General features: G+C 47.3%; 1 protein-coding gene across 6 annotated transcripts in view; it reads left to right on the top strand.

The window, feature by feature from the left end:
• The window catches only part of FRMD4A (FERM domain containing 4A), a 283,978-nt gene that overhangs the window by 224,888 nt on the left and 38,051 nt on the right, over positions 1-21,039 (top strand). For all 6 annotated transcript variants that reach the window (XM_019487548.2, XM_019487547.2, XM_014607558.3 and 3 more), the window contains exons 12-13: positions 15,109-15,185; positions 20,273-20,411. In XM_019487548.2, coding sequence (XP_019343093.1) covers positions 15,109-15,185; positions 20,273-20,411 — 216 coding nt within the window. The remainder of the gene's footprint in view (positions 1-15,108; positions 15,186-20,272; positions 20,412-21,039) is intronic.

The raw sequence follows: 21,039 nt of genomic DNA, 5'->3' as shown, positions 1-21,039 counted from the left end.
ATCACCACCATAATATGGTGGAAACCATAATCCATGGTTTCCACCAGCATAACCCAGAGACTATAGGAAGAATCAAGGTGGGCTGATTAAGCATTGCTGTGTTGCATAGGTCTTGCAAACCTGGCCATTGGTGGAAGACTGCCCCAAATGGACTGGAGAAAGCATGCACAGGGCATCTGGGGATGCATTGTAGATCCTGAAGGCTATTTACGCTCTACAGGTAAAGGCTGCCTGTCCTGCACAGGTGGTAGGATTCTGGATAGAGCAACCTGAGCCGTCACTGAGGTGCAGGTTTTCGGTTTTATGCTGCACCCATCACCATGCCACCTGCAGGATCTGATTCATCTCTTTATGCCACCAGAGGCTGCCTCAAGCCTTTGATGCACATAGAGGGATTTAAAAATAAAAAAGCGTTGTAGAACTTTCTTTAGTAAAGCTGTAAGCGTAAAGCAGAGTTTGGTGTAGGAAGGGCTACAGCCTATGGCTGTGCTAATCTTTATTATTTAGTTTGGGCACCTTGCCAAGACCGAGAACAAATTGAAAAATTACAATGGAAAAAAAAATCTCCCTGGAAAGTGAACAGGCAGAAAATTATGGCAAGGAACCAACTGAAACCAAGAAATGTATATGAAATGCATTATAAAAACCTCGCTTGTCTTATAAGAGGAATTGTAATGTTTTCCTATTATGTCACCCCAGATAGTTTTTCATAGTTATTGTCTTCCCAAGTAAAACTGTAACACACACTGAGTGGCAGAGCCTATCTCAAGTGATTCCATTAGCATTCAGTGAAAACCAGCTTTTGAGTAAGTCGGTTGTTTGTCTGTAGGATCCTAACTAAGTTTGTCAGCAAGTCTGCTGAACTCAGAGGGGAAACTTCAGGAAGACCGGGGGCCAGATCCTACTCTCACTCATTCCCTTTTAAATCTAGGGTAACTCCGTCATCATCATTAGTGTTGCAACCGAGACTGGTGTCTGGCCAAGGGTAGGAAATGGATTGGGCGGTCATGCAGGACTTTTAAATACCGACATAGCCGTTAATGGACTCTCAAGCTATAAGTAGTGAGATGCTTGCTTTTTTATACCCATCCTGATTACTTTTCATTTCACAGGGAAATCCAAACTAACAGAGCTTTCATACCCCTTCCTCCTAAGCCTTTCTTCATTGTGCTTGAGGCCAATGACTAGTTCAGAGGATGGGCAATAGGCTGTGACTGTTTCCTTCTGCCTGGTACCTGGTGACATCCAGGCCCGGCTTGCATTGGCTGAAAATGACCATCTGGCCAACTAGTCACCAGTCTGATAAATGCAACTGATGGCCTCAGTATATTCCTCATGGCCAGAAATTTGCAGCAAATAAATCATCAGTGGACTTGCCCTGATAGGCATAATCTGGATACAGAGGTCATCCCTCCTGGTTGTCCCTCTGGGCAAAGATGCGTTGAGAGAGTGGTCTTGCATCTGGGGAAGCTTTCAGTAGGGATGCTGGTGCAGCATCTGTTCCACATTTAAACGGAGGATTCGAGTCCCCACAGTTCCCAGAATCCCAACCCATTTTTTACGTGTTGTCCCTGTGCTTTGGGTTCTGAGGCCCTTCTCTGCCGATACAGGGGAGCAAGGTTTTCCATTGCTTCACTAGCTCTGCCCTTTCTCCAGGGATTCAAGTAGCTCTTATTTTTCCTGAATCCATGATAACACCACCACCAAATTATGTCGGGCCTGATGTTCAGCTAGGGTAGATCACCGCTGCGGAGCTGCAGTGATTCCCGTGAGTTATGAGGGAAGAGTCCTTAGCTGGCATTTTGCTGAAGTTGCCTGGCAGTGAGAATATGGAGAGCACAGAAATGACCAGGCCATTGAGTATTACAGTGTCTGTGAGTGGCCAGCGTGGATTGTACCCAGTCTCGCAATGACAGCTCTGCAGTATGTTCCAAGCCGTCCCAGCAGCATTTGATCAGGCACAAGTGGCATAGCCTGTGGCTGCATGATAATGAATAGTGCGCGCTTGAGTAGCTGTAGTAGTTATAGGCAAGGCTCTGTTGTTCTAATGAAATATTTCCACTGTTTTAAGAGCCCAAAGGCATCCTTCAATACACACAGTTTAATAGTTTTAGTAAACAATTAACTCCAAGCTGAAGAGCGAATGATTAACAAAGTCAGCCAAAGTGTTTCCATATGGCCTATAAACAGACACGGGGATCTTTTAGCTGCTAGCTGGAAATAGGATGGGCTTGAAGGAGAGGTATGTATTCTGTGTCACCTCACTCCAGCTGAGCAGGGGACAGCGGTATTTTAGACTTGCCTGATAAGCTTAGGATGTTAAGTAAAAAGATATTTAGCTGAGCTACTGCCATAACCTGGCATAGGGTGTTCACAAAACTCTATGAATTCTGCTGGATTTCCACCACTGATGGCCAAATTCAGTTATCATCAGGACTGATATAAACCCAAAGTAAATGGACTGAATTTGCTCTCCATTTCCATCAGTTTGATTGAAAACAGAATCCAGCCCTCAGGCTAGGTACAGACAGTCAAACAGCCCAAGGCTGAATCGATTCAGCCTTTGCAGGTTAGTCTAAACAGCACAGATTAAATTGAAACAGAAGTGAACAGACATTTACCTTTGATTCAGGAAATGCAGCCACACGCCTGCAGTGCCTCAGGCCAGAAGCTGGGGGGCGCTAGAGCACGGCTGTCTGGCATGTAGCCAACACGGGCTATGTGTTCACTTCCTCTTCCTGCTGCCCCTGAGGTCTCTGGGATTTGCAGTCTACAATTGCAGCAGCAGGACTCTGCAGGGTTGTTCATCACTTCCTCTTCCTGCTTCCAGGTGCCGCTGGGATTTGTAGTCCAGTTGTAGCCAGCAGGAAATTTGAGCAGGGAAGAGGTGTCTAACCCCCATTCCTGGCCCCAGACCTCAGCCAGGATTTGTCTGGGGGGACAGTCCCCCCTGCTTGCAGACTGGGTTGCATCCCTAACTAGGCTTGCCCCCCCACCCCTCTTGTCAGCCAGCCCTCACTACTCCAGTTTGGGAACGGAGGGGCAGGGCCAGCCCTACTGTCTTGAGCAGACAGCCCAGCCCAAGGCTGCAAAGCATGCTGGGATGCTGGGGGACTGTGATTTAACTTAAACCAGGAAGGGGTCTGGGACAGAAGTTGCATAAACTGGTTTGACCCAAATCATGTAAGCCTGATATTACATTCAGCCAGGTTTATCTTAAACCAGTTTCAGCCATTTTGAAACTGGTTTATGTGCACTGAGCTTCTGTTCTGTTGCAGGTTTAAACCAGTTTCTGATCACTTAAGCCGGTTTATGTGTAGCTTGTGTCCCTAGCCTTAGTGTGTAGCAGTGTCTAGCAAATATAAAACCAGTGGTTCTACGTGTCCCAGGACTGTCAAGGCTGAGCAGAGGCCTGAGAGAGAAGTACCATACTCTGCTGACCTTTTGCAAGTAATCCACACCCGACCTGTGTTCGGGAAGAGAAACCTTGCTGTGTGACCTCGGGGCCTTATCCAGACAGCAAGGAGCAAAGTGAGAGCTCTAGCTCCACAGGAAAAATGGGCTGTTTAGACAGAGGAGAAGTAACCTAATTAAGAGCTTCTTTACTGTAGCAGAAATAGAGAAGCACTTCATTTTAGGGCACAGGGAAGCGTTGTCAAGTCGGTAATTGCTGTGGCTATGCGGTAAACCTTGATTTTCTTGTGGGGAAGGAATGACAGGCCAGCAACATAAACAAACACAACATAAAAAAGATGGAGAAAAATATGCAGACTGATGAATGGTGCAGAGAAGGTGGACCGGGAACTTCAGTTCATTGTCCCATCACACAAGAGCTAGACGCCAGTTAGTGAATTGAAAGGCAGCAAATATCAAACTGGATAGATCGTGTGCAGGATACGTGAGATGTGTGTCTGGAGCTGAGACTCATTGCCGCGTAGCGCCACTGAGGTCAGAAGCAGAGAGAGATTAAATATTCAACATTTATGTAGCTGCCAGGGACATCCGAGTTTACAATAGTGCATAGTAAAGGAAAAATAGGAGTTTGGGGAGGGGATCTAAACCGTTGGGCTTCAGCCTCCTGTTCAAGAGGGTGAGGAAGGCAGTGTTTTCAGGAGATGGGTACCCCCTAGGTACGGTATGTATAAAATGCGTTGATCGGTATAGTACTGAATAGTTAGTTATATGTATCTGGAGGGCACAGACCTTCCTCTAAAGCAGAGCTATCTAACTGCTGGCCCGTGGGGTACATTCAGCCCCCGATGAGTTAAGCAGTGCCCCCCCCCCCCAACCATATCCTGGTCCAGCTGCTGCTCCCCCCTTTGCTTTTTGCTGCTGCCAAAGCCCCTTCCCCCAGTGTCCACTGCCTGTGCCCACCCCTGGGCAGCCCGTGGGGTGAGCTGTGGCAAAGGGCTCGGAGGAATCTGGGGACCCTTCATTGGAGAGCCCTGCGGTAAAACCAGCATTGGCTTATGTCAGAAATGGGACGTGGCCTCGGTGGGTGCTTGGCTTCTTCCAGGAATGGCAGCATTTCTTGTGACTATTGTAAACATTTTTATATTACAAGAAAAGATTAAAGATCTCTAGTGTACAAGTGATCTGGGGGAAACAAAGCATTTCCAGGAAATACTGCTTTAAAAGGCCAGCAAAGTCTCTGTGGCATTACTGTAGTAAATTATTCATTGTGATTAGCTCTTGGTGAAAGGCTACCTGCTGACTTCTTGTGTTTAGATGCACTTAAATCGTCCCGCTGCTGATCCTTTCTGCATCTTGGATTGTGGGCTTGGCCGTCAGGTGGTCTGACCTTCAGGCTCTGAAAGGTTTTGCATCTTACAGAACAGCAGTCTTTTTTCTTTATTTTAAACCTGGAGTGTTGGAGAGAAGACACAAGATGTAAGTGAGATTGTCCTTGCCAGATTATTCCACCTTGTCACACAGCCCCTGGAAAGTGTTTAAGCCTTTAGTCCACACCAAATCGTAGGAGGGATCCTGCAAGCCACTTATCATGTCGTTTAGTAGCAGCTGCAGTGCCAGAACTGCCCTTACTGAATCATTTATACAAGACCGTGATACATGAGAGACAAGTAAGCCAGGGCAGAATGACTCCTGGCCCAGCCAGAGCTTGAAATCTCATGAGATTGGGTTTTTGTCTTGAGAGATTCAGGACTTCCAGCATCTGGGTTAGTCAGAAATCCCTCAAGAATATTTATTCAAAAGCAAAGCTATCTTTTCTGACCCTGTGGCAGAGTCCCAGTCAGAGTTAGTTCCACATACGCATTTGCCATTTGTCACGAGTAGGCCAAAATTAGTTGACACTTGTTAATGGATTGCCATCCACCACTCTTACCACAGGTTTGCTCTAAGCTATCCTGCACTAGGATTGCTCTTAACCAGGTAAATAAAGGTAAAGTGCATTAACCCATAGCTAGACTAAGGAAGAGGGAATGAATATGTGCATGACAGACACAAAATGACCATGGTATAGGCAAATGCATAGCCAAACTTTCCAAATACAAGGCACTCCTGAAGTTACTCTCAACCTGGGGTTGTGATTCTCAACCAGATCCTTTTCAAGATACCTGTGAGTGCTGTACAGTATTCACCTGGGGAGGTGTGCAAACATCATTCGCAAGATAGACACAGGGATTTCAAATAGGAATCCATTAGGCATTCTGGCCTGTTGTGGTCTTTCTGAGTTCTTTGCAACAGAAGAATCACGCTAGCATTTTCAGTAGTTGAAAAAATGAGTGAAAATTAAGAGCTACTATTTTTAGAGGGATGCCTTGAGTCTGTCTGAAAAGGTTGAGAATTGGGATTATGCTGGAACATCAAGAGAGCCATTTTTTCTGGCAGTGAGGAGTCTGGCATTGCTGCTGGCTCTGCTGTGCACCTGTTCTGTTGATGAAAGTCTCCGGGGCAGTCATCCCCAAGACTTCATGCTACTTCCTACAGGAACTCTGCATTCACACGGAGTAGAGCTGTACTGTTCTGTGACGACCTGTCCCAGTGAAGAGCTTAAGATCAAGGCTTACATTAAGTCCATGTGTCATCCCCTTGGTGGAGAGGACCATATTCACATGCTTGATCCAAGGCTGAATGGGTAAACACAGCAGCCAACTGGTGCATAGTAATAACCTCAAGCAAAGCATGGTGAAACAAATTGGGCATTTGTGAGCTGGAGCTGGCATAGGGATTACAACCTGCACTAGTACTCACAAAGCTGGGCAGACAATCTGTGATCCTCTCCTCTGCCCACATACAGTTTGCCAGGCCTTGAGAGTGAGAAGTGTTGAGCATCCCTTACTCTAGAGAAAGCCAGTGGGAGCTTCAAGTGTTCATCAGCTCTGAAATGAAGCCCCTAAAGTATAACTATGTTGGTTTTTTTCTTTTTTATTTCGATAGGAGAGGATGAGAATTCATAGGAGATATAACTTGCTTCAGTTTTAAGAGATTAAGAAGAGGTGAGTTAGAGATATAAGGATTAGAGGAAAGAATGATCTCTCTCTCCAGGCATACCCATCACTGTCACATCAAGACAATATATATTGATATTTGGCAACACGTTATATATTGATATCTTAGCAGCACTTCAAGTCCGTGGTTAGTGATCAGATCCCCATTGTGCTGTGCACCACCAGTACCTACTCCAGAGAGCTCACTACACCTGTGCCACACTGGCTGAAAATGCTGGGCTTCATTACATGTAAAAATTATGTTTTGACAAAATAACTGCTCTTTTCTCTGTGATCTGATGCATTTACTCTGAGCCAATAAAACCCTTTAAAATGTAATAAGGAATTGTCTCTCCACAATAGGAGTGAACATACAGTGCTGGTTATATAAATTCAACCACAACTTTTATTTGATCAGGCCAAAAATGTTGTTGAGAAATGCTCTTGAAAAATGCAGAAAGCAAAAAGTATCAGAAGTTGGACAAAGCTATGTTTGTCTACTTGGCAAAAGGAGAGACCCAGAGCCTGAAGGCAAAGAGCAGAGAGATATTAAGCAAGGATTATTGACAGACAACTTAAAGGTCCAGTTAACAAAGGCTGTCTTAAATTTCAAGGATAAAGGGGAAAGGCCTCTGAGCAATTACTCAGTGGAGTATTTTCTTCTTCTAAATTATGTCACACAGGAAATATTGTATTAAAAAAATATTCTGGTAAAAGCCAATCCTGGTAAAGCTAACAGAGAAGGAGTTTGGATCCAAATTCTTCCCAGTTTACTCTCACTCATAGCTTAAAAAGACTATTTGTGTGAGTGATGCAACACAAGACAGAATACGGATTTCCCTCGCTTTATGCAGTACATGCATTCCCAGAAAACTGTGCATAAATCGAATTTGCATAAAGGGAACCCAGTTTATAAGGTAACAAATAGGGATACATTCCCACAGCGGTGAGGTAAGGAGGGAGTGAGGCTGGGGCTAGGGAAGGGGTGGGAGGAGGGGCACTGCACAGCCCTGCAGCTGCAGGCAGGTAGCATCGGCTGCTCCTGGGGCTGTAGCAGGGACCAAAGTGGGGAAAACTGTCAGTAGGTGCAGGGCACGGGGTGGGGGGCATGGCTCTTGCTGCTACGTGCATCCCAGGAGAGCTGCGGGACTGCACCGGGCTCTTCCCGGGGGGCACAGGCCCCTGGATCCATGTGTGGGAGGACAGCAGGCTATCCCAGGGAAGATCTTAGAAAAGTTTATCAAAGAGGCCATCCTTAATGGACCGGCCGACGCCAACATCTTAAGGGATAGCCAGCATGGGTTTGTTGCGGGTAGGTCTTGCTTGACCAATCTCATTTCCTTCTACGACCAGGTGACCTATCACCTGGACAAGGGAGAAGAGATTGATGTCATATATCTTGACTTCAAAAAAGCCTTCGATCTGGTGTCCCATGATCGTCTCTTGGAGAAACTGGCCAATTGTCGCCTTGGGTCCTCCACGATCCACTGGCTGGAAAACTGGCTCCGGGGTTGGACCCAGAGGGTAGTAATTGATGCAAGTCACTCATCGTGGTGTCCTGTGACCAGTGGGGTCCCCCAGGGCTCTGTCCTTGGACCCATACTGTTCAACATCTTCATTAATGATGTGGACACTGGAGTCAGAAGTGGACTGGCCAAGTTCACCGATAACACCAAACTTTGGGGAAAAGCATCAACACCAGAAGACAGGCGGGTGATCCAGGCTGACCTGGACAGGCTCAGCAAGTGGGCGGATGAGAATCTGATGGTGTTCAACACCGATAAATGCAAGGTTCTCCACCTTGGGGAAAAAAACCTGCAGCATCCTTATAGGCTCGGCAGTGCTTTGTTGGCTAGCACTATGGAAGAAAGAGACTTGGGGGTCATCATTGACCACAAGATGAACATGAGCCTGCAATGCGATGCTGCGGCTAGTAAAGCGACCAAAACGCTGGCTTGCATCCATAGATGCTTCTCAAGCAAATCCCGGGACGTCATTCTCCCCTTGTACTCGGTCTTAGTGAGGCCGCAGCTGGAGTACTGTGTCCAGTTTTGGGCTCCACAATTCAAAAAGGATGTGGAGAAGCTTGAGAGAGTCCAGAGAAGAGCCACGCGCATGATCAGAGGTCAGGGAAGCAGACCCTACGATAACAGGCTGAGAGCCCTGGGGCTCTTTAGCCTGGAAAAGCGCAGGCTCAGGGGTGGTCTGATGGCCACCTACAAGTTTATCAGGGGTGATCACCAGTATCTAGGGAAACGTTTGTTCACCAGAACGCCCCAAGGGATGACAACTAGGTCGAATGGTCATAAACTACTACAAGACCGTTTCAGGCTGGACATAAGGAAGAATTTCTTTACTGTCCAAGCCCCCAAGGTCTGGAACAGCCTGCCACCGGAGGTGGTTCAAGTGCCCACATTGAACACCTTCAAGAGCAAACTGGATGCTTATCTTGCTGGGATCCTATGAACCCAGCTGACTTCCTGCCCTTTGGGCAGGGGGCTGGACTCGATGATCTTCCGAGGTCCCTTCCAGCCCTAATGTCTATGAAATCTATGAAATCATGCACTGCACACACACACCCCTTGTCTCAGAGTGTTAGCAAGGGTCTGGGGGCTGACAACTCTCCCACCCCTTGAGCAGCCAGTGGGGAAAGGCTTGGGATGGTGCAGGCAGACCTCCCTAATAAGAAAGTCCTGCTGGGGCCTGGCCACGCACCCCTCAGCTCAACTCTGTGCAAGGGAAGGGAGGCCTGCTCTAGCCCTCCCCAGCTTCTAGCCTGAGCCACTGCAGGCATGTGCCTGAATTTCCTCTGTCCAGAGAGAATGTCTGTCCAGTTTCCAACCAGTTCAGCCTAGCCAGGTTAAACTAACCTGCAAAGGTTGAATCAATTCAGGCTCAAGCTTTTTGAACATCTGTCCCTAGCCTAGAAGACGATGTGCCAGAAGTTTTCTCTCCTGTTGCTCTCTGTGTACAGCAAAAAGGGAGAAGAGTGGGGTAAGACATATAGTCCTTTGGAAGTCAGCCTGACTGCATATTATGAAGGAGATACAGGGTATTATTAGTCGCAGTTTACAGATGAGGAAGCAAGCACAAAGCAATGAAGGTCCAAATGACTGCATGTGTACCAGTACATTCCTAGTAACTGTGTGCACACGCAGTGGCCCCCTGTCCTTCTGGCATCATGTGGAGTGTCATAACAAATAGCGTGCCCACTGCAAGCAAATGCATGCACTCAGTTATGCCATGTGTGCACAATACCCTAAAAACTTGGCTCTTTGTGTTTAGCTCAAAAATCACGGAGGAAATCTGTGGCAGGGCCTGAAATAAAACCCAGCTGGCTGTCATGGTTTATGCACAAAACCAGCCCTGCTTCCACATCACAAGCTCCTGGCATTCTTTGCATGCTATAACCTCGCACTAATGACTTATTCAAAACTCCACCCTTTGGTCCAGGACTCTATAGCCCACACTGTACAACCCTCCGTCCACCTCCTCACCCCCCACTCTGCTCCTTCTCCCACCTGCCAACCTTGCAGATGAGCGTATAGCATTTCTGGCACCAACATCTCTCCACCATAACCATCACACCTGCCTCGGTGACTCGGTGGGCTTATGAGGCACTGACCAGGTCTAAGCTTCACAGGCTGCCTGATGTGAAACCAGCTGGTTCTTAAACGTTAACCTGGTTCCCAGTGAGCTTGCAAATTTGGTCTGATGGCATGATTGCTGATTTTCATGGCAGGATGAGCCAAAGCCTCCAGGGTATATGTCAGGGGTGTCTGGGATGTATATAATATTTTTCCTTTTATTCACTGCTTTTTCCTTCTTTTACTGTAAACCACATAAATGTGCAGCTGTGCTGAACAGCCAGTCTTGGTAAGACATCCTGAAGTACCCATTAGAAGCCTAAATGATCTCATTACATCCTGTCCAGCATGGCTGTCACAAAAAATTGTTCCCAGCTGAAGGCTGCTTGATGCTACGTTGTGCAAAAGGGGTTAGCGCCATCAGAGCAGATCCCCACAGACAAGCGTCCACATCACAGAAACCCCCCATCACTACCACAACTGCCACTAATTGGCACCTTCAGAAGCAATCTCAAGGAGGCCAATGAACTCTTGAAATTGAACTCTTTCCTCATGCTTAAAACAGGCCCCCTCCTGAGCCATACTGATGGGGTGGTCTGGACGATGCCAGCACTGCCCCTGCCCATGTGCAACCTATTCTGTGAGAGGCACAACTTCAGGGCTGTCAGTCTTGTGAGTGTTAAAATCAACCGTAGCCTTAATCCAACCCCTCCTGAGGTCAGTAAGGAAGGACTTGCATGGACAGTGGCTTCAACCCTAGAGATCAATCAATCCATTACAAAAAAATTAAGGACAGATTCAATATCCTATGGACCAAACCCCAAACTGAAACATATAGATGAACCAAATCGAATCACAGTATATCGTAATTCAATCAGGGAAATACGTTATTGAAATCAATGTATCAGCTCATACTTGGTGAAAAAATAGGTCAGCTATCATTGAATATCGACATGGCTAATTAAACACATGGCAGTTTCTTTCCTTCCCTTGTGAAGACTTTGTGCTTAAAAGGGTCTTGATGGGGAAAAAATTACGCTCTCCATTAAAGGGTCTGGCTGGGCATCTGTCACTGAATTAACAACATCGATTTGAAACTGTACACAGCCTGATAAGTTAGAGAACCAGTGAAGGGAACAGCGAGGTTATACTAGGAGGTCTGATTGAAGGGAGAAATTAGTCATTGCAGGCTATATGATCAGCTAGCAGGAAAGCGGATACTTTTTCCTGGGGGTTAATATATTATGTATTGAATTCCTGGTGGGAAGGGCAAGACCTGTCTGATCAGCCCTGGGCAGCGTAAGTGGGCAGCTGCATTTTAAGAATGTAAAGGAAAACGAGGCCATTAGCCAAAGGAAATCATGTTGATAAGTTCAGGAGACTACTGATTTGAACAAGAGCCTGAAAAATCAGACTGTGATGTTGCTATCATCCCCTTCCTTCACGGATTCTAGACAGGAGGCCATAGCAAATAGACAAGAGAGAAAAAAGTGCAGAGTGAGGTGTTTTCAAATGAATTACAGTGAGAGGTATGAGGCTTTGAGCCCCGAGGGAACAGATCGCAGGGGACAGTCCTGGACTGTTCGAGGCAGGCAAGCTGGGTGATGAAGAACATCTCCATCCTAGCTGTGCTGCTCCTATAACTGTAAGAAGAGTTGCTGCCAGACTCTCAGGCGAGGGTGTGAGGCTCCATTTGCACCATGGAAGGGGTCTGTAGTTTAGCTGCAATAAGCAACCTGGAGAAACATCATAAAGATGGAGATTTTAAGAGCATAGGCTGGTAGGCACTTCCATGTCCCCCAAAACTGTACTGTGTGCAGGCCTTGCAGACATTCACAAACAGCTTCCATGCTGTCTGGGGAAAGACAGTGCTACTGGCCCATCTTATAGACGGGCAACTTGAAACTCAGAGAGAGAGGTCTTCAAAGATCTCTTGTTCCTGGTCTGCTTCTGCTGACTGTCAGAGGTGGTTAGGCACCTAATTGCTATTTGTGTCTTTGGAAACCACCTTCTTAGGAGAATTCACACAAAAAGTCTGTGGCAGAGGTTACACTTGAACTCAGCTCTGCTAAACCCTGGCAGACTCTTTTAATCCCAAATCTACCTTTCTTCTGTGTACAAGGTTGTGAATATCTCTGCGCCACCACATCTTTTGTAGATCATTGTAATGGTGAGAAACGTGGCTAGTTTCTCTCCAGATATTCTGAGCAACAGTTTACTTTTTCCACAGGGAAATAAGACTCTCCCCTTGACCGAAGCATGGTAAAATTTAGACTACTATTTCTTTTGCCTGCCTCAGTTGCCCCACGTGGAGAGCTGCAGTGTAGCTAAACAGCCTGTGTTGTGCTGCAAGTGGGACAGTCTACTCTCCTGCAGCTATTCCAGGCATCTGGAGTTTTATCTGGACAGGGTGATTGTAAGCCAGAAGGTCACCAGGGATAGGTGTTGTGTTCTCTGTCCTCCCCCTTCTTCCCTACGCCCAGCACACTGAGGGAAAAATAAATCTCTTGCTTGAAAACTTTCCCAACACGCACATCTGGCCTGTTGTGCATTCCAGGGCTGCTGCTGTGCTGCGAAGCAAGAACACTTGGGTGTGCTCTGTAGATAGCTTTGTCCTTCAGACTTCTTCTTCCGAGAACACACCTATTTGATTTAATGTAGTCACTGCTCTCTGGTCCATCTATATTTACAGGGGCTTATCTCCCAAACTGCTTCTTCCTTAGAAAAGGAGAGGAACTCAGCTGAAGCTGCTTCTGTTAGGCAGGGCAGAGTCTGGTGATTCTGGTGGGAAGCAGAGATGTGATGGTTACGGGGTGGGCGATGTGGGTGACTGCCCAGGGCACTGTGGTTGAGGAGGGGTGCTACACACATGCATGCACACACATGTGAGCAGCCACACTCACTCCCCACCCAGCCCCAGGCAGGAGGAGCAGTGCCACCCCAGCCTGCGCCCCGGTCCCTCCCCACCTCCAGCAGATAATCATGAAGGAGCTGGACTGGGCAGTGCCCACCTGCCTGGCCCACAATGCTACTCTGCCTCCGCGCCGGGCTGCGCCCTGCACCCCTGCCCATCACCCTGTGCCTGCAGCAGTGCCACTGACTTGCAGTTGAGGGTGCCAAGATACAAGTTCGCCCAGGGTGGCATTTTCCCTGAGGCTGGCTCTGGTTACGGGGCTTGGCCACCTTGCAGTTTGTCAGTCATAACTCATCAGACAATGAGAGAAGCTCAAGTAATGCAAACTCCTTGTGATTGCTGCCTTTCCTCAAACAGGACAGAGTGTTACTCATCAGCTGGCCAAGCAGCTTAAAAGTCAGGACTCTTGGGTTCAGGGCTTGGCCCATCCACTGACTCATTCTGTGAGTTGGGGCAAGTCACTTGATCTTTATATAAAAGCAGTTCTTTATAATAATACACACCAGATGCTGTGGGACTGCCAGGGTGTTCGCAGCTGTCCCATAGTTCATTCTGCTTGTAAATTCTACCCTTATCCTCCGTCACGTCTAGTTGCTTGTAAGCTCTTTGATCAGGGACTCTTGTCTTATTTGGTGTGGCTTAGCAGCCAGAGCTAAGTGGGAGTCAGGAGATTGGCATTCTGTCCTAACCTGGTTACTCACCTGCTGGATGACCCTAACCAAGTCTCCTCCCTTTTTGTGCCTCAGTTTCCCCGATTAAATTAGGACCATGATAGTGACTTCCTTTGTGACATGCTTTGAGAGCTATTGGTGGGTAAGAACTAGGTATTTATTCTGTGTTTATTCAGTGTCTAGCCCAGCAGAACTTGTTCGCGTTTAGTGCCCAGGCACTGCCATGGTAAATATAATATATTGTGAGCTGTGGTTATTGTTCAAGCCCTAAGGGAATGACATATGAAAGCTCATAAGAATGTATGTGATTTCAGTGGAGCGATGCTAATTTACTTGAGCCGGGAATCTGGCCCGCAGTGGTATTACCTTGGCTCCTTGAAGTTTTGTCAGTGTGAAAGCATGCCAGTCTGAGGAAAAACCCCAGCCACGCAAGCGTGAGGGGCTCAAATGTGTGCCAAATGCTCAATCTTTCCAGATAAAAAGAAACGAATCCTGGTTTTTCTTTTGGTGGCTTTGTGGGTTAGCATGTTTATATCTTGTTTAATCTTTTTTTTTTTTTAAGAGCTAGGAATGCCAAAGAGCGAATGTAGCTGTCTTCATAAAAAGCCTTTTCCTACCTTGATGTTAGGCTTTTTGCACAGCAGAATAAGCTCTGCCCGCTCCAGACTTGATTAACCAGACAAACTGCCTTCACTCCTGACAGCCTGGGTTTTTCAAGCAATCAATCCGTCGGTTAAAGCGGAGAAATCTTAGAGGGAAAAGGGTCAAATACAAGCTCCCTGCAGAAACTCGCACCCAGTCCCGCTCCACCTTCCTCTCCTGCCTGGGATGTGGATAAGCCTTGGCTGCATCTGAAAGAAAACTCTTTGATTCGCTTTGTCTGCAGTCCCACAAGGAGCAGGCAGCCTACATTATTACTATCTCATCTTGCCTGCCCTGATCGAGGGTCACAGCAGCCTCCGCCCTCCACGGAGGCTTCAAGCACTAAGAGCTAGGCAGGGGCTCGTACACATTAGTGGGCAGGAAGTGGAGTCCCTATGGGAGACAGGGGAATTTGAATGCCTTCCCATTTCAGCACTCCAAGAGGAGGAAGCTCAGTTCAGCACTACTCGCAGATGGCTACTGCTCACTTCTGAAGGCGGTTTTACCCCCTCCCTCCCCTGCTTGGGGACTTGGAGGGAAAAATCTGCAAAGCCAGGAGCAGTAGGAGAAAAATGAACAAAGGGGAACCACTCTGAAAGGACCTGTTTTGTTTCTTATAAGAGGAGTTTAAAAAAAAAAAAAAGGGCTTGAGGGAAATCCACACCCACAGCCCTGTGCGCTTGGCTAGATTTTTTATTCATGCCTGAGTCTACTAGCAAGAGGTAGCAGAGGAACAAATGCAGGATCTGCTTGCTTGCTAAGGAAGCAAGCCTGGCTGCAGGATTTAACAGAGTCAAACCCACTGCCATGAACTCGGCATTTTAACCCAGCTCTGTTTCCTTCAGATCTTCCAATGGAGGCAGCTGGAGAACCTGTACTTCAGAGAGAAGAAGTTTTCCGTGGAAGTTCATGACCCACGCAGGTAAGCCGGCCACATGCCGATGGATAATGCAGCCTGCCTGATCTGGGCTGCCTCGCACAGCGAGTGTAATTCGGATGAATGCCTGCTCCTGGGGGTGAGGAGAGGCAGGGTGGAGTGAGATTCCTCTTGCTGCTGATTGTAATGGGCAGCAAATATTTTAGTAGGATCTTGAATGAATTTAAGGATATCTGAGCCTTGACTAGACTGCTGTGTATGTTGCTTTTTGTGCCACTAAGTATGGCAGTGTGTGCAATTTCTATGGCTGTTTTCAGCATGTGCTTCATATTTAGGTCAGCATTATTCTTCCCCCTACCCCTCCCTCCCCTCTCCCCCTACCCATTTTCTATGACTTTTTTTTTTCCTCTTCCCTTTGTAACCCACCACCCAGCTAACTCTCTCTGGAAAATTGCTTTCAAACATTGCAGATTCCTTTTGTGCCTTTAGGCATAGAGAAAGATAGTCAACTGTTAGTCTGAAGTCAGGCAGAAGGCAGGGCAAGGTTGTACCTTATATAGACTAATGCTGTAACAGAGAGCAGTCACAAACTTCTGCATTTCTGAACCGGTAAGTCTCTAAGGTTGTACCCTGCCCTGCTCTCTGCCTTTTATGCCCTTTGGGCAACCTTATTGGCAGCATCCATGCTAACAGGAGACTCTTTCTAGTCCTAGAGATCCTTAGGGTACTTGCACTTTAGAGACTGTTGGCGCAGATTCTGAGCCCAGGTCCACCAGGGTAAATCTGGAGTAATTTCAGTGAAGGTAATGGTGTTACTGCAGTTATGTCAGCGTAAGTGAGAGCTGGATCTAACCGCACTATTCCTTGACAAGATACCAGTAGGGGTTTCTTTGTTTCTTGCTTTAGAAAGCTGATTTGGGAGACAGTAAGTTAAAATGACTGTAACACTCTCAGTCACTTTGGACTAAATGTTGTCATCTATTACTCATGTTGAGCCTGATCCAAAGTCCTTTGAGATCAGTGGAAAGGCACTAATTGTGTTATACATTGCCGCACAAGTATCTCCCATTAAATTCAGCGCGTTACTGGTCCAGGCAGGTTGCACCCAGCCTGAGCAACATTGGTAGAAGCAAACAAGCCTTCTTTTTTCCCTGCACGGATTTATCTGTCACAGTGTGTTCTTGCTGATGATTACCCTGCAGTCCTGTTTCATGTTGCAACAAAGATCACTGCATTGTGCTGCACCCACCTATGTACTAATGTGCGTGCATTTGCTAGTGCTCGTCTGCATACAGCTTTTGTACCCATTTCCTACACCAGATACAGTCAGGCTAATATAAAGCAACTTAAATTGGTATACATTTCTTTCTCTAAATGTAGTTAAAGCTGTACCAAATCTATGTATGTGCCAGCCCCTGCTGTGCCACAGCTCCAACTGCCCACTCCAGTTCAGCAAAGTCATTAAGCACAGGCTTTATTTTAAGCACATGAGCAAGGGCAGTATGTGCTGCTCCTCCCCTGCTCCCTCTTAGTCAGCAATCAGTGCTTTAGCAGCAGCGCAGCAAAGGGGAACGAACACATTAGGCGTGAAGGTGGAACGTGTCATTTAAGTGGAGCTGAAAGAACTACCTAAGAAGACAGGCAAGGAGCTAAGAGACGTTAAGGCATTATTAAATGTGTATGTAGAAAATTATGGCCACCCTTTATATCTGTGCCAAGCAGAACCGCTCTTATCTGAAACCACTTGTAATCAGAATTTCGGTGGCATGAATTACTGATGTGAGAGGACTCCGTGTTCTCAACCCTGCCACCCCATTTGTCTGAATAAATGCCAAGTTCCCTGCAGACAAAGCGTTTGACTCTAGGAATGATTCTTATTTTCCTTCCTTGCTGCACAGATTAGAGCTTTGTTGACTATAATAACCAGCCAGTCAGCATTTGGTTCTAGCACCCTGAATCAAGCAGCCACTCCTAGTGTAAAACAATAACCCGCATTGCAATGTCAAGTGGGAGACCTGGATGTGGGAACATACTTCAGATTCTAGTCTCCTGGCCAAGGGGGTTGGACTGAAGTCTGTGGGGCGGGGAAGGAAGCCAGCTGTGCGCTCTCAGCATTCCTTCGGAGGAAACGCACACCGGAGTCTGAGTCAGCTCACCCGCGCGCAGGCAGTGGGCTAAGGCAGAGACCACGTGGCTTAGTGGTTTAAGTATGGAGGGGAGGGCAGGGGGTCAGCCAGCCTGGACTCTGGCCCTCCCTCAGCCCTGGGCTTTGTATCTTGAGCAGGTCTTTTACTTCTTTGTGTGATAATGCCTTCTGGATCGGACTTTGAAGTGAGTGCTCATAGTGGGTTCCCACACTGGAGGAAAGTTCCCAAGAATTCAAAGCAAGTGCTGACATTTGCATTGCACAGAACTGCTCTCCTGCTTTAGCACACGATGATGTGCCTCGTTGAATGGGACCTGATTCACCAGGCTAGTCTGGCTGTTTGGAACTGGCCTAACTCGCAGCGTCTGGGCCAAAGCACTTTGGTGTAAAGCTGCTAACACTAGAGAAGCTTTACAGTCTAGAGACTGTTGTTCCCAAGGAGGCCCAGCGGACCACTGGATAAGGTATCAACCTCCAGAGCTGGGGACTGTGGGTTCAAGTCACACCTGGGTCAGTCAGCTGCTTTATCAGGGGCTGGACCTGATGAGCTCATGCAGTCCCTTCTAGTCCTAAGCTTCTGTATGATCAGAGGCCTGAGGAGCAAGCCATATGAAGAAAGGCTGGCAGATATGGGACTGTTCAGCCTGGAGAGGAGAAGAGTTTGGCAGGATTTGGTGGCAGCTTATAAATATATCAGGGGCTTGGCTAACAACAATTATTCACCAAAGTGCCCCAGGAGCAATGGTCGCTCCAGGAGTGACCTCAGCAATGCTGAGTAGAGCAGGAGAATAACCCCCCTTAGTTTGGGGGTTGGACTTGATGATCTGTTGAGGTCCCTAGCATCTCTGAGTTATGGACAGGTTTTGTGGGGGTGGATGGCACTGTCAGGAACTCATAGCCATCTCAGTTTCATAGCAAAGCAGGGATGAGCAATATTCTTTCCATGGAGATGGGGATAATCTGATGGAGAAACTGGGTGCCCCTACATAGACTGTAGGGCTGGAAGGGACCTTGGAAGAGCATCAGATCCAGCCCCCTGCACCAAGCAAGAAAGATAACTGGGGGTCAGATGACCCCAGCAAGGTGACCATCCAGTCTCCTCTTGAAGATTTCCAGGGTAGGTGATTGCACCACCTACCTGGGCATGGAAGGAGGCTTCAGTTCTGTGCCTCCCAGTATGGACAGGCTGGGGGCAGCTGATTATAGGATAAGACTGAACTGTGACGCTGACTGTCTTGGCCTTTCATCTGGCTTGGCATCACATTTTCTCTCTTGCTCATTTGGATTCTACTTCCCCACTCACTACCTTCCAGTAACTATTAACAGTGGCCATGGCCCTATTGATCCATGCTTTAATCTGGAAAACTTTTAATCCTGTTTTGTTCAGGACTCCCAGTTTGGTTTTGTAACAAAAATGTAAAGTAGAAAAGGTCACAGACATAACAGTTGCTGGGCGGCTTTCATGAGCCAAGGCTGGGTTGGCAGCTTCAGGTCTAGATCAGCAGGGTAACTCTTTCTTTCTTTGTCTCTGTAACTGCTCTTGGCTTATTTCTAACTTTCCACAGTGATTTGCCTTTTTTCACACCAATTTCTTCAGCTTCCAACTACCTCCAAAGGGAAGAGATCAGGGGACTTTTGTATACCCACAGGTACAGGCTTGAAAGGTGAGCAGAGAAAAAAACAGTTCAAGCTGTAGGTAGAGGATACTGGAAAGGTGGGAGTTCAAACAGACCAGTGGATGAACCGGTTCTTCTGAATGGGAGCTGGTCGCCTCTGGGCACTGGGGAAGGCAGCTCTTGCTCGCCCTTGGGTATGGTGCTGCTGTACTCCCTAGCAATCCCTATCAAGGGAATGCTTTATGATCCCCGTGTGAAAGGCCGGGTCAGTTTGTATCGTGTTTCTGCATGATCTGTGTTCTCACACTCCCAGGCAGTATCTAGCTGGGAAAATCTTTATGCGACAAGATGAGCTGTTTTTCAGTCTTTCTCTACAAAATAAGGCATGGTGCTGGTCTTTCCAGAGCAGTGACTTGATGCAATCTGATCCAGCTTTATATCCAGGCAAAGGGACAGTGGAGATGGGCTCGTAACAATGCTGGAAGATCCTTTCCAATACTTATACGGCAACGACATGTAGGAGCCACTGGTTCTCAAGGAGGTAGTAGCAGACTCAGATTCAAAGGAGAAATAGTCAGACAACGGTTCTGTACTGCAGTGAAAGTGCAGACAGTACTAATAGCTGAGGACACTGCCATCCCAAAGCAGTAAAAAGGGCTCGTTTTTCCTGTTTGTTATATTCACATTGATAATAGTATTTAGCATCCCTACAGCCCTTTGCAGCTCTGGAGCATGAGGTAGCCATTTGCTGACAACTCTGTGAGATAGGTAGAGAAATGTTGCCGTATGCATTTGACAGATGGGGGGAAACTGAGGCACAGAAAGAATGAGGCCTATGTTTCCTAAAGCCATCATTGATTTGGGTTGCCCAACTCGTGTCACCTGGGCCCTGATATTTGGCCACTGGGAGTTGCGGGAATTCAATACTTTTGAAAACTTAGGATCACAGGAAAGTAAGGCTGAAAGGAAACTCACAAGGTCATCTAGTCACTTAGATGAAGGTGTTTCATGTTGGGCACCTAAAAGTTGAGGTGTGCAATATTCATGTATGGTTTAAAAAGCATTGTCCTAAGTGACTTCTCAGGGACCCAGAAGGTAACGGTATCCAAGCAGATCCAGGAGTCCCGACTCCATTCAAAACTGTGTGCAGCAGAGCCCGCTGCTCCTGTGGGACGGCTTTGGTTTCAAGTGTATGGGTTATTTAAAACAAAGGTTCAATTTAGCCGCTGAGCAAGAAAGGGAGCAGCTTTATCTGCTTGGTTCTTGGTTTTATTCTGCCATGGGCAGTGCTGTTTATACAGAGAGAAGTTAAAACAACCAGTCAGAAGAAACTGCAGCATAACCATGGCCTCTGCTTTCCTCTTCTCTAGGGCATCTGTGACCAGGAGGACGTTTGGGCACAGTGGCATTGCTGTGCATACATGGTACGCCTGCCCCGCACTCATCAAGTCCATTTGGGCTATGGCTATTAGCCAGCATCAGTTCTACCTGGACAGGAAGCAGAGTAAGGTAAGAATCGCGTTAGAAGGAGAGTGTGTCCTCCATGGCTCCCACTCCCGCGTCACTCCCTTGTCCAAAGGGTGGCTCTGGGACTGCCTTCGCTCTTTTGCTTCTAACAGCTTGCCTTAAGAGCTTAAGAGCCATCATACTGGATCAGACCAAATGTCCATCCAGTTCATATCCCGTCTCTGGCAGTGGCAATGGTGGTTGCTTTAGAAAAAAGTGTAAGACAAAGGACAGGTATAGGGTGACGCATCCCTGGTCTGGCCCTGCCAGTCACAAGCAGTTACAGGCACAAGAGATGGCTTGAGCCCGCGGTTGCAATCTTGATGGACCTCCGTACATTTGTCTGACCCCTTTTTGCACCTGGTTATGTTTGTGGCCTCCACAGCATCCTGAGGCGAGGAGTTCTACAAGTTATAAAGGTGTGTTGACTTTTGGGAGTTCAGGGAGCTTTGGTTTCCTCAAATGCCTATCGGGTGAGGACTGGGGGCTGGGAAAAATCTGGCTAAGTTATGACCAAGATACAATGGCTAAAGTTTGCAAGTGAACACAATCTGTTCCAGCACATGTCCTAGCTCAGGTCATCGTAAAGTCAGGATAGTTTCCTACAAATGTGTTTGCAGTAGTTTTAAAT

The sequence above is a fragment of the Alligator mississippiensis genome, chromosome 4 (genome assembly GCF_030867095.1).
Source record: "Alligator mississippiensis isolate rAllMis1 chromosome 4, rAllMis1, whole genome shotgun sequence".
Taxonomy (NCBI): domain Eukaryota; kingdom Metazoa; phylum Chordata; order Crocodylia; family Alligatoridae; genus Alligator; species Alligator mississippiensis.
This window is presented reverse-complemented; position numbering and strand designations above follow the sequence as displayed.